This window comes from Bison bison, unplaced genomic scaffold, assembly GCF_000754665.1.
Source record: "Bison bison bison isolate TAMUID 2011002044 unplaced genomic scaffold, Bison_UMD1.0 scf7180017864471, whole genome shotgun sequence".
Lineage (NCBI taxonomy): Eukaryota > Metazoa > Chordata > Mammalia > Artiodactyla > Bovidae > Bison > Bison bison.
Genome location: NW_011495032.1, coordinates 40788118 through 40800140, shown reverse-complemented (window position 1 = coordinate 40800140; position 12023 = coordinate 40788118). Strand labels below are relative to the sequence as shown.

Here is a 12023-nt window from a genome sequence, read left to right as displayed (position 1 = left end):
AGGAAATGGCAACCCACTCCAGGGTTCTTGCTTGGAGAATCCCAGGGACGGGGGAGCCTGGTGGGCTGCGGTCTATGGGGTTGCACAGAGTCGGACACGACTAAAGCTACTTAGCAGCAGCAGCAACAGTGATTTTCTCCCTCTGGGTTACCCCTTCCTGCTTTCCTTAACTGCTACATGCTTTGCTTATTTACATCACCTGCCCAGCCCCTGTGACGTGTGATTCAACTACACTGTTTTTGCTTTAGGCTTTGATCTCTGTAATTACCTCTGGGAAGAAACAGATGAAGCCATGTTAGCCATTTGTATTTCGCTGGGAAAATACCTGATATGTTCCTGAGAACAAAAAGGAAGAGACTATTGGAATGAATAAGTAGGAGGGAGAGGGAGATTCTTGATGTCAAGTAGACACGGTCTCCTTTACAAATCTGCCTGGAGCTGTTTTTTTTGTGTGTGAGGACCAGCATTCTCTGGTGGAGGACAGATGAAACCTCTTGCTGGTGAGCACCCACACTGCTTCTGATGCAGCCGCGCCTCCAACTCCTCACTCTTCTACTATTTGCGTTAGTGCGTGCTTGCTTAGTCACTTGCTGCTGCTGCTGCTGCTGCTGCTGCTAAGTCGCTTCAGTCGTGTCCGACTCTGTGCGACCCCATACGACGGCACGCCCACCAGGCCCCCCCATCCCTGGGATTCTCCAGGCAAGAACACTGGAGTGGGTTGCCATTTCCTTCTCCAATGCATGAAAGTGAAAAGTGAAAGTGAAGTCGCTCAGTCATGTCTGACTCTTCGTGACCCCATGGACTGCAGCCTACCAGGCTCCTCCATCCATGGGATTTTCCAGGCAAGAGTACTGGAGTGGGGTGCCATTGTGAATACAAAATATAATTTTGTATTCTAGACTGTATCCTGACTGAAATAGAGATTATTTTCCAAAGTCTGGAGAAGGCTCAACACATGGCTTTCGGTGTCTTATATAATGATGATACAATAAGAAAACTCACTTTCTTAACGGCGCCGAAGGGAAATATCAAATTAGCTTAATATTTTTATCTTCATAAAAGAAGGGCCAGAACGTTCTTCAAAATAACTTTTTAAAAATGGAAGTGAATAAACAAAGAAAATTTGGTCAACTTGCTTAAAACTTCAACCGGAGACAAAGAAGGAGATAGTGTCTAAATTAGATACTTCAGAGTGCATAATGTTCTTTTTACTTGCCAAAGAGGAGGGTATCTGGGAGTCCAGCACTGCTTCAACAGAGATATGAAATAACTGATGCAGCTGCTAGTTACATAGTGAGGGAAAAACAAGGGTTTAAGGATGTTAGAACTGCCACTGGAAAATTTTAAAAAAGCATATACAGTGCATCTCCTAAAGGCTTACCTTTGGCTGTTTTAGATCACTAGCATAACATTCGTTACAGAAAATCCATGGTATATGTGAAAATTTGTGGTTCTATTAAGCTGAAGAAAACTTCAAGGTCCATAGTAAGTGATTTGCTACTTTGCTGATGCAAGAATTAGAGTCCGAAGGCTGAATTCTGGGAGTAAGTCATTTAATCAGTGAATGAACCCAGTCCACCACTTAGCACTTTCTTATTCTTATTTAATACAATCCTGTGTGGTACTTCTGTTTTTGTTAGATTTGAGAATGTAACTATATTCTGTGATGGCAATAATGAAGACGTTAGGATGAAGTATTCTGTAAAGAATGAAAAGAGTCCGAACTACTTGAAATTATTGGCATAATAAAATACTAAAAAGAGTCAAAATTTAAGATATCCCAAATAATCTCAATTCCTCCAGTGAATAACATACCTGCATTCATATATGATCACATTCTCCTTTGATACTACTGTCTCCCTAGATGAAGTCATTATTTATTTGCAATTTAAAAAAGAAATAAAGGTATACACAAATACAAATTATCATCATTAGACAAAATGTAAGCATCTTCTCAAGCAGTTTAGATTATTGCAGGCACTGTTGCATGTCTTATTGACACAATTTTTAGTGAGGAATATACACCATCAGAGGATGAGATGGCTGGATGGCATCACCGACTCAATGGACATGAGTTTGAGTAAGCTCAGGAGTTGGTGATGGACAGTGAGACCTGGTGTGTGGCAGTCCATGGGGTCGCAGAGTCAGACATGACTGAGCGACTGAACTGAACTGATACACCATCAGTGTCCCTTTACCCAGATGAGAACCATACAGTCAGTTTAGCCTAAAGGAAGGCACTAAGGATTGGGAAAGGGGTGGCTCAACCTTTTTTTGCTTCAGTCTCTTCATTAACCAAATATTCCAATGAATAAATGGTACAAATGAACTTAGAGCTTTTGTGTAGTCCAAACAGAAAAATGGGTGAAAAAAACACCAAAAGTTCAATTTCCTAATAAAGGTAATTCACTGTAAATCTAATGCATTGAATATTTTAAGTAATGAACCAGAGCTCTAATGGCTGTTTCAAAGATGTATTAGGGAGCAACTGCAAAGAAAAGTTGAATAGGTAGACATTCTGAGACATAGACAAGCCAACCTTAGAATTCTTTGTTTAAATTGTCCCCTCCAACCAGCAGCAACCTCATTTTCTGACTGGCTTCTTCTCATGTTAGTCACTAGGTCCTGTCCAACTCTTTGTAATCCCTCTGTTCATGGAATTATCCAGGCAAGAATACTGGAATGGGTAACCATTTCCTTCTACAAGGGGTCTGACCCAGGGATCAAACCCAGGTCTCCTGCACTGCAGGCAGATTCTTTACTGTCATATTACATGTAGAATGTGGAAGAAACAAAAAAGCTGGAGAAACTGCAGTCACCTAGTTAAAGAGATTATATAAAAAGTACCTCATCCCGTGAAGTTTCAAACATTTTAGAAAGAAGGTGCCAGGAGGCAGAGATGCCACTAACCCTGGAAATGACAAGGCTGTCTGTAACCTAGTCACACCCAACTCACTTTTAAACTTTAAATTTAACTTTTGTCCTCTATTGAGGATATATGTCATTTTACCTGGTAATGCAACTTCAGTATATTATTCTCTCTAAGCCACTTCGCCTTGATGCAACTGAAAAAAGTTGGATGAGCATTCAGAAGAGTATGCTCAAATCACATGATACTGTCTGCCCATCACGGCTATTTGCTCTCAGTGGTCACCGCCTTCATCAATACCCTGGCATTCAGCAAAAATATTTGAGCTCTTACTTGGTGCCAGGAACTGTCCTGGCACTGAAGTAATCATGTAAACAGGATCTATCTACATGATCCCTGTCCCTGACCTCAAAAGGGGGACAAATAAGAAACAAGTAAATGAATCAAAACTTGGGAAAAGCTTAAGCAGAAAAGATGGAACGGCGGCCAGTTGTAGCTGGAGCCTGCAAAGCAATGTGATACAAGACGAGACTGAAAACAGGGGTAAGGAACATTAACGCTCAGGGAGGGCCTTGTAGGCAATGCAAAGTGTTTGGGTTTTACCTCAACAAAACGGGAAACCGCAGGATTACTTTAGCTAGGTTGTGTGCGTGTTTGTCGCTCAGTCGTGTCCGCCACTGTGCGACCCCACGGACTGTAGCCTGCCCAGGCTCCTCCGTCCATGGGATTTTCCAGGCAAGAATACTGGAGTGGGTTGTCATCTCCTTCTCCAGGGGATCTTCCCGACCCAGGGATCGAACCCAGGTCTCCCGCATTGCAGGCAGACTCTACCCTCTGAGCCACAGTGGATGGTTATTAGGAGTTTACACTGTTTTTCTTGGTCAAAAATCACGCTGGTAAAACGAGATGTATGAAAAAAGGTTTTAAACGCAGAGAACCGTAAGTCAGACATCCTAACTAGTCAGTTGTTTAGGTTTCGGATTTTGTATCTTTGTAAAGCAAGTGGTTTGAGCTAGAAGCCATTTCCTCCCCGCCGCGATGTGGCTAGGCAGGGAGGGTCAGATGCACCTCGGAAGTCCCCTCGCCCCCGCCAACGCCAAGCACGCAAACGGCGGCCTAAAACTGTTGGTAGAGCAATGAATCAATGAATGGCCCCTCTGGGCCGCAAGGGAGGCGGTCCAGCCGCGCGACCAGGCCCCGGGGCCGGAAAAGTACGCGCTACACGGAGCCAGAGGCCGCGAGAGCCGGCCGGCGGGGAGAGTGGGGGCCGGCTCTGTCACAGCCAAGCTCAGCGAGGAGCGGGGCCGGGTGCTCGCAGGTTGAGGGCTGGAGGACTCGCAGCCTGCCACAGGGAGTTAGGACAGAAGGCCGAAACGCGGGGCTGAGAAGAGGTTTGGGGCCCAAGCCGGGGGCCCAGTCACTTACCGCAGCCGTCGCCAGACTGTGCATGTTGGGAGCGGACGCCGCTCTCCTCCCACTGCCGGACGCGCCAAGCCGCGTCCCAGCTTCAGCACCTCAGCCGCCGAAGATGATGACACGCCGCAGCCGCCATCCGCCTCCGGCTCGCTCCGCCCCCTCCGCAGCCCTCTGACCTTTCACCTCTGACCCCGCCCACACAACCTCTTCCCGCCCCCCCCAGCTTCTGGAGTTAACAATCCTCGAGTCTGTTTTGTCCCATAAGTTTCAGGACCAGAAGGACACCCGCCTCCTGCTAGTCTCCCCCATCCCCGGCTTGGAGCAGGTATCTCCAGAGAGGGGCGTGAACTCTGACCTTCCTCCGGAGGCCAGTGAAGGGCGGGAAAAACCAGGCAGTCCGGGAGGACAACTAGTGCGCATGCCCAACTCGACTCTGTAGGAGGGAAATGGTAGGAAAGCGAAAAAGTGCGTGAAGTAGAAAGTGCGCGTGCGTACTATGGTCAGGGCAGGGGCGGGGCTACCTCGGCGTGATTTCGCCCGGTATTGGGGCGGGGAGAGGGCGTAGAGGGGGCGGAGTTTCCAGGCTTGCGCGCACGCGCTTCTCCTGGTCGCGTCGGGTGTGCGTGCGTGCGTGCGTGTTTGCGTGTGGTCACAGTTCCCGCCATCAGCCGCTCTCCCTAACTGGGGGAGTGAGCGGCCCCTCTCCGTACCCGGTATCCCTTCCTTCGTGACCCCCAGCTTCTCCCCTTCCACGCGGACTCCGTGCTTCCGGCAGGCCTGTCCAAAGCTCCGACTCGCAGGTACAGGTAAGGCGGGCCCGGCGAGCGTCTCAACGGAGCCGTTTTACCCTGCCCCCCCCCTCACTTCTCGCCCCGTGCGGTCCGCCCACTCGGCGTTCACTCTTCTGGAGTTCACCGGCTGCGGTTCAGCCCGCCCCCATTCCCTCGACGCCGTCTGTCGCCGCACAGGTACTCCACTTGGGTGTTCCCCCAGGCTTTTCCTCTCCTTTGACCGGGTCTTTACTGTCACTCGCTCCCCCCGTGACCCGAACCTGGCCCCTCTTTGCTGGGGGCTGTCGTCCGTCATTCGCACCTTAGCGAGGCCTGCTATCTCTTCAGGTGACTTCCGTTGCCGCTTGTCCATCGGGCCTTGGGATATGATACTGTTTCACTTTCTTGGCTATTCTTCACCTCTCTCCTAGTCATCTTTCACTCTAAGGCATGGATTATATAGTTTTTTCGTGCCTTTGGTTGTTCCCCATCTCTAGCCATCAAATCAGGTTGTCACGTTTACCTATTTTAGGTCATGATCTGTGAAAGGAAATAATAATTGATGACAAAATCCTCTGTCTAGAAAGTTGGTCTGTGGGTGGTTTTGTAATCCTTTCAAAATTTAGGCTCTGTGTAAATGCCTCTTGGGGGTGGCAGTGTCTGACATGCCTCTAACTGGAAGAGCTGTCTGAACAGAGGGTGTCAAGTAGGCAATTGGATTATACTGGGGTTGGAGCTTAGTTGTAAGCTGGGTGCATAGATAAATACGTGTGTGTGTGTGTGTGTGTGTGTATATATATATATATATATAGACATCATCTGCCATGTTGATAGTAATTGAAGCCATGGATGTGGATGAAATTGCCTGAGGAGAGTGCATTGCTAAAAAGGAAAGGGACCTAGGATGGAGCGCTGAGAGATTCTTGGTGTTTAGTACCTGATAGAGGAGTACAAGTTTTGCAGAAAAGGTGAAAGAAGTTGTCAATAATATTGAATTCTGTTGAAAGATAAATGAGGACTGAAAAGCCTGTTGACATCAAAGTAATCGATGATCATAGTGAGAGATGTTTGATGGAATAAAATGGATATCTGGGTGCAGTCTTGTTCTCCTTTTACTGTTCCCTTCCACCCTAAGCTTTAGATTCTACCTGTATGTTGATGGTGAAGGACAGGGAAGCCCGGTGTGCTGCAGTCCATGGAATTGCAAAGAGTTGGACACAGACTTAGTGACTTAACAACAACAGATGACTTGAGAAGTTTTATTTCCAGTGTGTTTCCTCTGTTTTCAGCTCAAAGTCTAAATAGCTAACTGCTGGACATCTTAATTTGATTTTTTTTTCCTTAGGAGTTTCAAAAGAACAAACCTGAAACCAGTCTCCTCTCCATACCTAAATGTGTTATCTTCCAGTATCCCATTTTATTAAGTGGTATTTCCACTTAATAAAAGTCTAGAACCTTGAAAACCATTCTTGACTTCTCGTCATCCCATGTATCTGTACCCTCTTCAGATTCTATTTATTGTATTTCCATTATGTGTCTTGGATCTATTTCTGTACATTTTCATTATCACTTTTGTAATTCAAGCCACAACACTTTTTCACCTGGACTTAATGTTCCTTATATTCTCATTTGTAAAATGGGAATGATCACCTTGTTGGACTGCTAAAAGGATTAAATGAAATAACCATGGTAAGCACATTACATAAAATAAATAGCCAGTGAGTATTAACTATTATTGTAATTGTTGTTATAAGCTGAATCACTTCAATACTGTCCTGTCTGGTTCTAATTTCTTTCATTCTTGCTTCTGTCACTGTCCTTCCCAAACCCAAACAAAACACATCACTTTTCCATTTAGCAGTAACATGTCATTTGTCTGCTTAAAAACCTTCAGTGGATTTCCCATGACTAAATATTTATTACATTAGGGTAAAATTCAAAATGTTTACTACGGTGTGTAAGATTCCGCATAACCTGATTCTTTCCCACTTCATCTCGCTCACTAAACTCCAACCACAATGCTTTTCATTTGCTTAGTTACACCAAGTTATTTCCCACCACAGAACCTTTGCATGTGTGGTTATGGACTGTTCCAGAATGACTATCTCTCAATTTTCATCTGAAGTGGTACTTCCAACCTGTATCCCCCTGCTGCTGCTAAGTCGATTCAGTCATGTCCAACTCTGTGCGACCCCATAGACGGCAGCCCACCAGGCTCTCCCGTCCCTGGGATTCTCCAGGCAAGAACACTGGAGTGGGTTGCCATTTCCTTCTCCAGTGCATGAAAGTGAAAAGTGAAAGTGAAGTTGCTCAGTCGTGTCGGACTCTTCGAGACCCCATGGACTGCAGCCTACCAGGCTCCTCCATCCATGGGATTTTCCAGGCAAGAGTACTGGAGTGGGGTGCCATTGCCTTCTCTGTGTATCCCCCTACCCAATCCTAAATTAGGTACCCTCTGATAATTTCTCACGATGCCCTGAACTTTATACCATATTCAGTACTTTTAATTATATATTTACTTGTGTGATTATTTAAAGTCTATCTTCTAGAATATGGTTTAGAAATTATTTCATTTCTATTTCTCAAGAATTTGTTGAAATGAATAAGTAAATTGGAGCTTGCTAGAAGAACCATCATGTCTTTGGGAAACACCAGCTTACTGATATTTTTGTCATCTGATGACAAGCACCTTTTTTCACTCCACAGACAAAAGATGCAAAAAGACAAAGTTTACCTCTTTGGGCAATATTACCTGTTCCTAGATCATAGAATCATTCAGGTTTTAGATTCTTTGAATTGAAGAAAAATTTCATTAAGGTCAGCTTCTCTCTTTATTTTCAGCTACCACACAATTTTCTCTCTTTGTGCATTAGTTTTATGGCTCATTTTAGGAAAGAAAGCCCTTAGAAATCAAAGCAGTGATTTACATATTTTAACAACAGGTTAAACTGCGAGACCAGTAAAGAAGTTTCCAAAAATACATAAAGGAAAATTTCATGTTTAAGTAAGTGGCTGGTGGTGGTTATGGAAGAGAATACCAAAATTTAATAAGTTGTGTGTGTAGAATCGGAGAAGGCAATGGCACCCCACTCCAGTACTCTTGCCTGGAAAATCCCATGGACGGAGAAGCTGGTGGGCTGCAGTCAATGGGGTCGCTAAGAGTCGGACACGACTGAGCAACTTCGCTTTCACTTTTCACTTTCATGCACTGGAGAAGGAAATGGCAACCCACTCCAGTATTCTTGCCTGGAGAATCCCAGGGACGGGGGAGCCTGGTGGGCTGCCGTCTATGGGGTCGCACAGAGTTGGACACGACTGAAGCGACTTAGCAGCAGCAGCAGCAGCAGCAGTGTGTAGAACAAAATTTGTGTAGAAAAATAGAAAATTAAAAATAGGAGTGCCAAACACAGAAGCATTTGGATTTGATAGGTAGTGATGAGCTGTTAAAATGTTTGGGAGAATGTTTCAATTAAGCAAGACGAATAAGTTCTAAAGATAAGCTGTACAACATTGTACCTATAGTTACAAAGCTGTATTGTACACTTAAATGTTAAGAGGGTAGATCTCATGTTAAATATTCTTACCTCAATAAGATTAAAAAATTTTTTTAATGTTTGGGAGGGGAATTAGCCTCAGTAGCAAGTATTTTAGGATTTACTAAGTACCTGTTGTTTTGTTGGAGTAAAAAAGAAAATAAGACAGGTCCCCTCCATCTCCCCCTTCCCCTTGAGAGAGAAAGTTGAGAGAACTTGTGCACGATTTAGTTGGTGTGCTAAGTCAATTCAGTCGTGTCTGACTCTTTGCCACCCCATGGACTGTAGCCTGCCAGGCTCCTCTGTCCATAGGATTTTCCAGGCAAGGATGCCAGAGTGGGTTGCCATTTCCTCCTCCAGGGGATCTTCCCAACACAGGGATCAAACCCACGTCCCCTGCATTGGCAGGTGGGTTTTTTACCACTAGCACCACCTGAGTTGGTAAGAGATTTTTTTAAAAGTCCTTAGAAAAGGTTATTATAGGATAAAGGATTTGTTGGATAGAAAAATCTTGAGAGAATGAAGACTGGAAAGTGGTTGTTACAAACCTTTGAGGATGTAGTATGGTAGCAGTTAAAAACATGAGTTCTGGTATGTCTCTTACTGACTCTTAAGTAACCATGGATAAATTACCTAATCTAAGCCTCAGTTTCCTCATTTGTAAATTAGTGATATTAATAATCCCTGTTCTTCAGGATTATTGTAAGGATTATGAAATATTGCATGTGTGGTGCTTCATACTGTGCTTAGTAAATGTTGCGTAATAAATATTAGGTGGGAAGGATTAGCAAAGTGATGTGTTTCTGAATTAGGGTGGTAATGATGAATGACTGTTTGAAATAAATAAGAACAAGGCTAAATCTGATGCAGAGATTTTTTTTTTTTTTTTTTTGCCTAAATGACAGTGGAAAGACAAATGCAGGAAAGTCTGGGAAATCTCTTAAAGAGGACTTGGACTGTGTCATGTTCACATTTGTGTCCCTACCATAGTGCCATCAAATTGGAGTAACTCAATAAATGATTTTTTTACCAAGTGAACAAAGGAGTTTAGAGTTGATGTTGTAACAGTTAATAAGATAGTGAGAAAAGTTTGGGTAAAGAACTTCAGGGAAAGTTGAGGCTTTTAAGAGGCCTAAATTTGAGAAACAAGCCCATAAATTTAGTTTTAAAAGAAAAGTAAAAACCAAGTTTACCCACCTTTTGAAATTTGTATCAACATCTTTTGGAAGTGGTGTTTTAAGATTTAAAACCATGATATGTAACAATGTTTGTAAAGTTAACAAAAGAAATACTGCCTTTTTAGTTTCAAAATGTAACAGGAATAACATAAACCAAATAGGTGCAGGCTCTGGGAGTCCCTCATTTTGCACAGCAGATATATTCCTAAAGTTGTTGAGTTTGTGTGTGTGGGCGGGGTGAGGGGTATGTGTACAAGTGTATCTTGAGCATTATACTTTAAATGTTTTTAGTAGTTTGTGAGTTTTAAATAGAAGGTTAATCTTCGTTGTGTAAATGAGCACTTTTTGAAAATTGTAATTTTGTAAATGAGATTTTTTTTTAAAAAGGCACACTTATATTTCCTTTAGCTGAGTTGATGGCACCTGGAGAACTGGCATAGCTGCAGAATATGAGTAGTTCCCCAAGAAGAGTGCATTGCCTTTGGCACAAGGATCAGAATAAAGGTGAACTGTTATTACATAGGGTTTTTCAGTAAAAGTCTCTGAAAAGTAAGTAATGTTTTTATTTTGGATATATATGTTTCCAAGAGTATGCTAACTAGCAAGAACTGACCATTTTCTTCTATTTTGTAGCAGTAATTTTTGTGTTTTTGCATGCTTTCTTAAACCACAGAATACCCTCTGCATAAGAATATTTTCAAAGCAGTACCTGAAATAAGAGCATTTAAATAACTGTAAAGGGTATAAAAACATTTTTGCCAATGTTATTGAGCTTTCACAGATGGCTCAGAATTGAAGAGTGATTTCAAAAATGATGAAGAAATTTAGGGAAAAGCAAATCTCTTTGGATATACCTAAAGAATAATTGGTTTTTCTTGTACTTTGTCTTCCTAATATCACTTTGACAGTGAATTAGCATTACAGAGTTTAATGAAACCTTGTCTTTGTTAGGTTCATAGAAAGTTGAACTGTTACTGGATCATGCTAGATACTTGAAGGGAAACTTAGTGTTTTTTTCTCTTAACCAAATAGGGCAAACTGATAATATGATCAGTGTACAAAAGTAAATGCAGTTAACTCATTTAGTGCAAGAGCAGACAATGGACTGGATTGAGAGAGACGTTAAGAAAAAATTGTATTGGTTCTGCCAATTTTATGTCTTGTACCTTTTAGGTTTTTCTCTTAGAAGAAAGAGATTACTAGTAGAAATGGTTAAGAAAATGTTCAATATCTGAAAAAAAAAAAAGAAAATGTTCAATATCTGAAGTAAAATTTTATACACTTAACCAAAACTCATCATCAGAATATTTGAGAATTACATCTAGAGAAATCAAGTATTACATGTAGAGAGAATTATAGAGGGAACAAAAGTAACCAATAAAGTTTTTTCTTACATGCTTTATTGAACTTTGAAATCTTTATCTCCAAATCTTGTTAAATAATCTAATTTTTAAAAATATGTTTTTGTTGGAGGAATTCAAGGTCAGTGTCCTTTATTTACTTTTTGGTCTGTAAGGAAAACACTGAGACAATGGGGTTTTAACTATTCCCTTATAATTTGACATCCTAAATGTATAAGAAAAGATGAGATAATTTGATAAGTCTCTTAAAGTATAGTTTCTTCATTGAGCAGTAGATTATGTGAATCCCAGTTTAGACAAGTTTGCTAATGTTTTTTGTTTTAATCATTCTCTAACTGCATATTCTTGTTTTTCTCATTGATATGTGGACAGCTTTGCATTTAGGAGAAATTCAGATGCACATAGAAAAAGCCTGGAAGTAGTTTTCAAAGAATGAGATATACAGTACAGAAGGATGCTCCCATAAAGAGCTTAATAAATTTAATCCTATACTGGCCATATAAAAGGGATTTATGGTTCTAGTATCTGCTGCTGTATATTTTAACTGTAAAATGATAAAATTGATTGTGCTGATTTATTATTCTTGAATAATGACGTGGTTTCTTATGTGCCAGACACTGTCCTAGTAGGGATGCAAAGATAAAGAACATATTCCCTGTCTTCAAATAACAGAGTTTTCCATTTTCATTTGGCGGGTCTCTGTAGGGAGCACTGGGGTGAGCTTCTCAACATCCATCATACCCCAACTGATAAGTCTAGGACAGTTGGGCCTGTCTTTTATCCCACATAGAAGAGAGAGACAAAGAGGTAAATAGATAGTTTATAATACAATGTGATGAATGCTCTACTAGAGGTAAATGCACGGTACAGCAGAAGAGCAAAGCATTAAATGCTCT

At 42.1% G+C, this 12023-nt stretch overlaps 2 protein-coding genes across 7 annotated transcripts in view; one reads left to right on the top strand and one right to left on the bottom strand.

Annotated features, from left to right (window-relative positions):
- RQCD1 (RCD1 required for cell differentiation1 homolog (S. pombe)) overlaps nt 1-4739 on the bottom strand; it is a 33693-nt gene extending 28954 nt beyond the window's left edge. The window contains exon 1 of the mRNA XM_010861189.1: nt 4295-4739. Coding sequence (XP_010859491.1) covers nt 4295-4318 — 24 coding nt within the window. The 5' untranslated portion in view covers nt 4319-4739. The remainder of the gene's footprint in view (nt 1-4294) is intronic.
- A 121-nt stretch (nt 4740-4860) lies between these two features.
- Nucleotides 4861-12023, top strand: part of USP37 (ubiquitin specific peptidase 37) — an 86151-nt gene continuing 78988 nt past the window's right edge. For 3 of the 6 annotated variants that reach the window (XM_010861194.1, XM_010861190.1, XM_010861195.1), the window contains exons 1-2: nt 4861-5091; nt 10175-10315. The gene's annotated coding sequence lies outside the window, so the exon portion shown is untranslated. The other 3 variants (XM_010861191.1, XM_010861192.1, XM_010861193.1) reach the window with 3 other exon arrangements.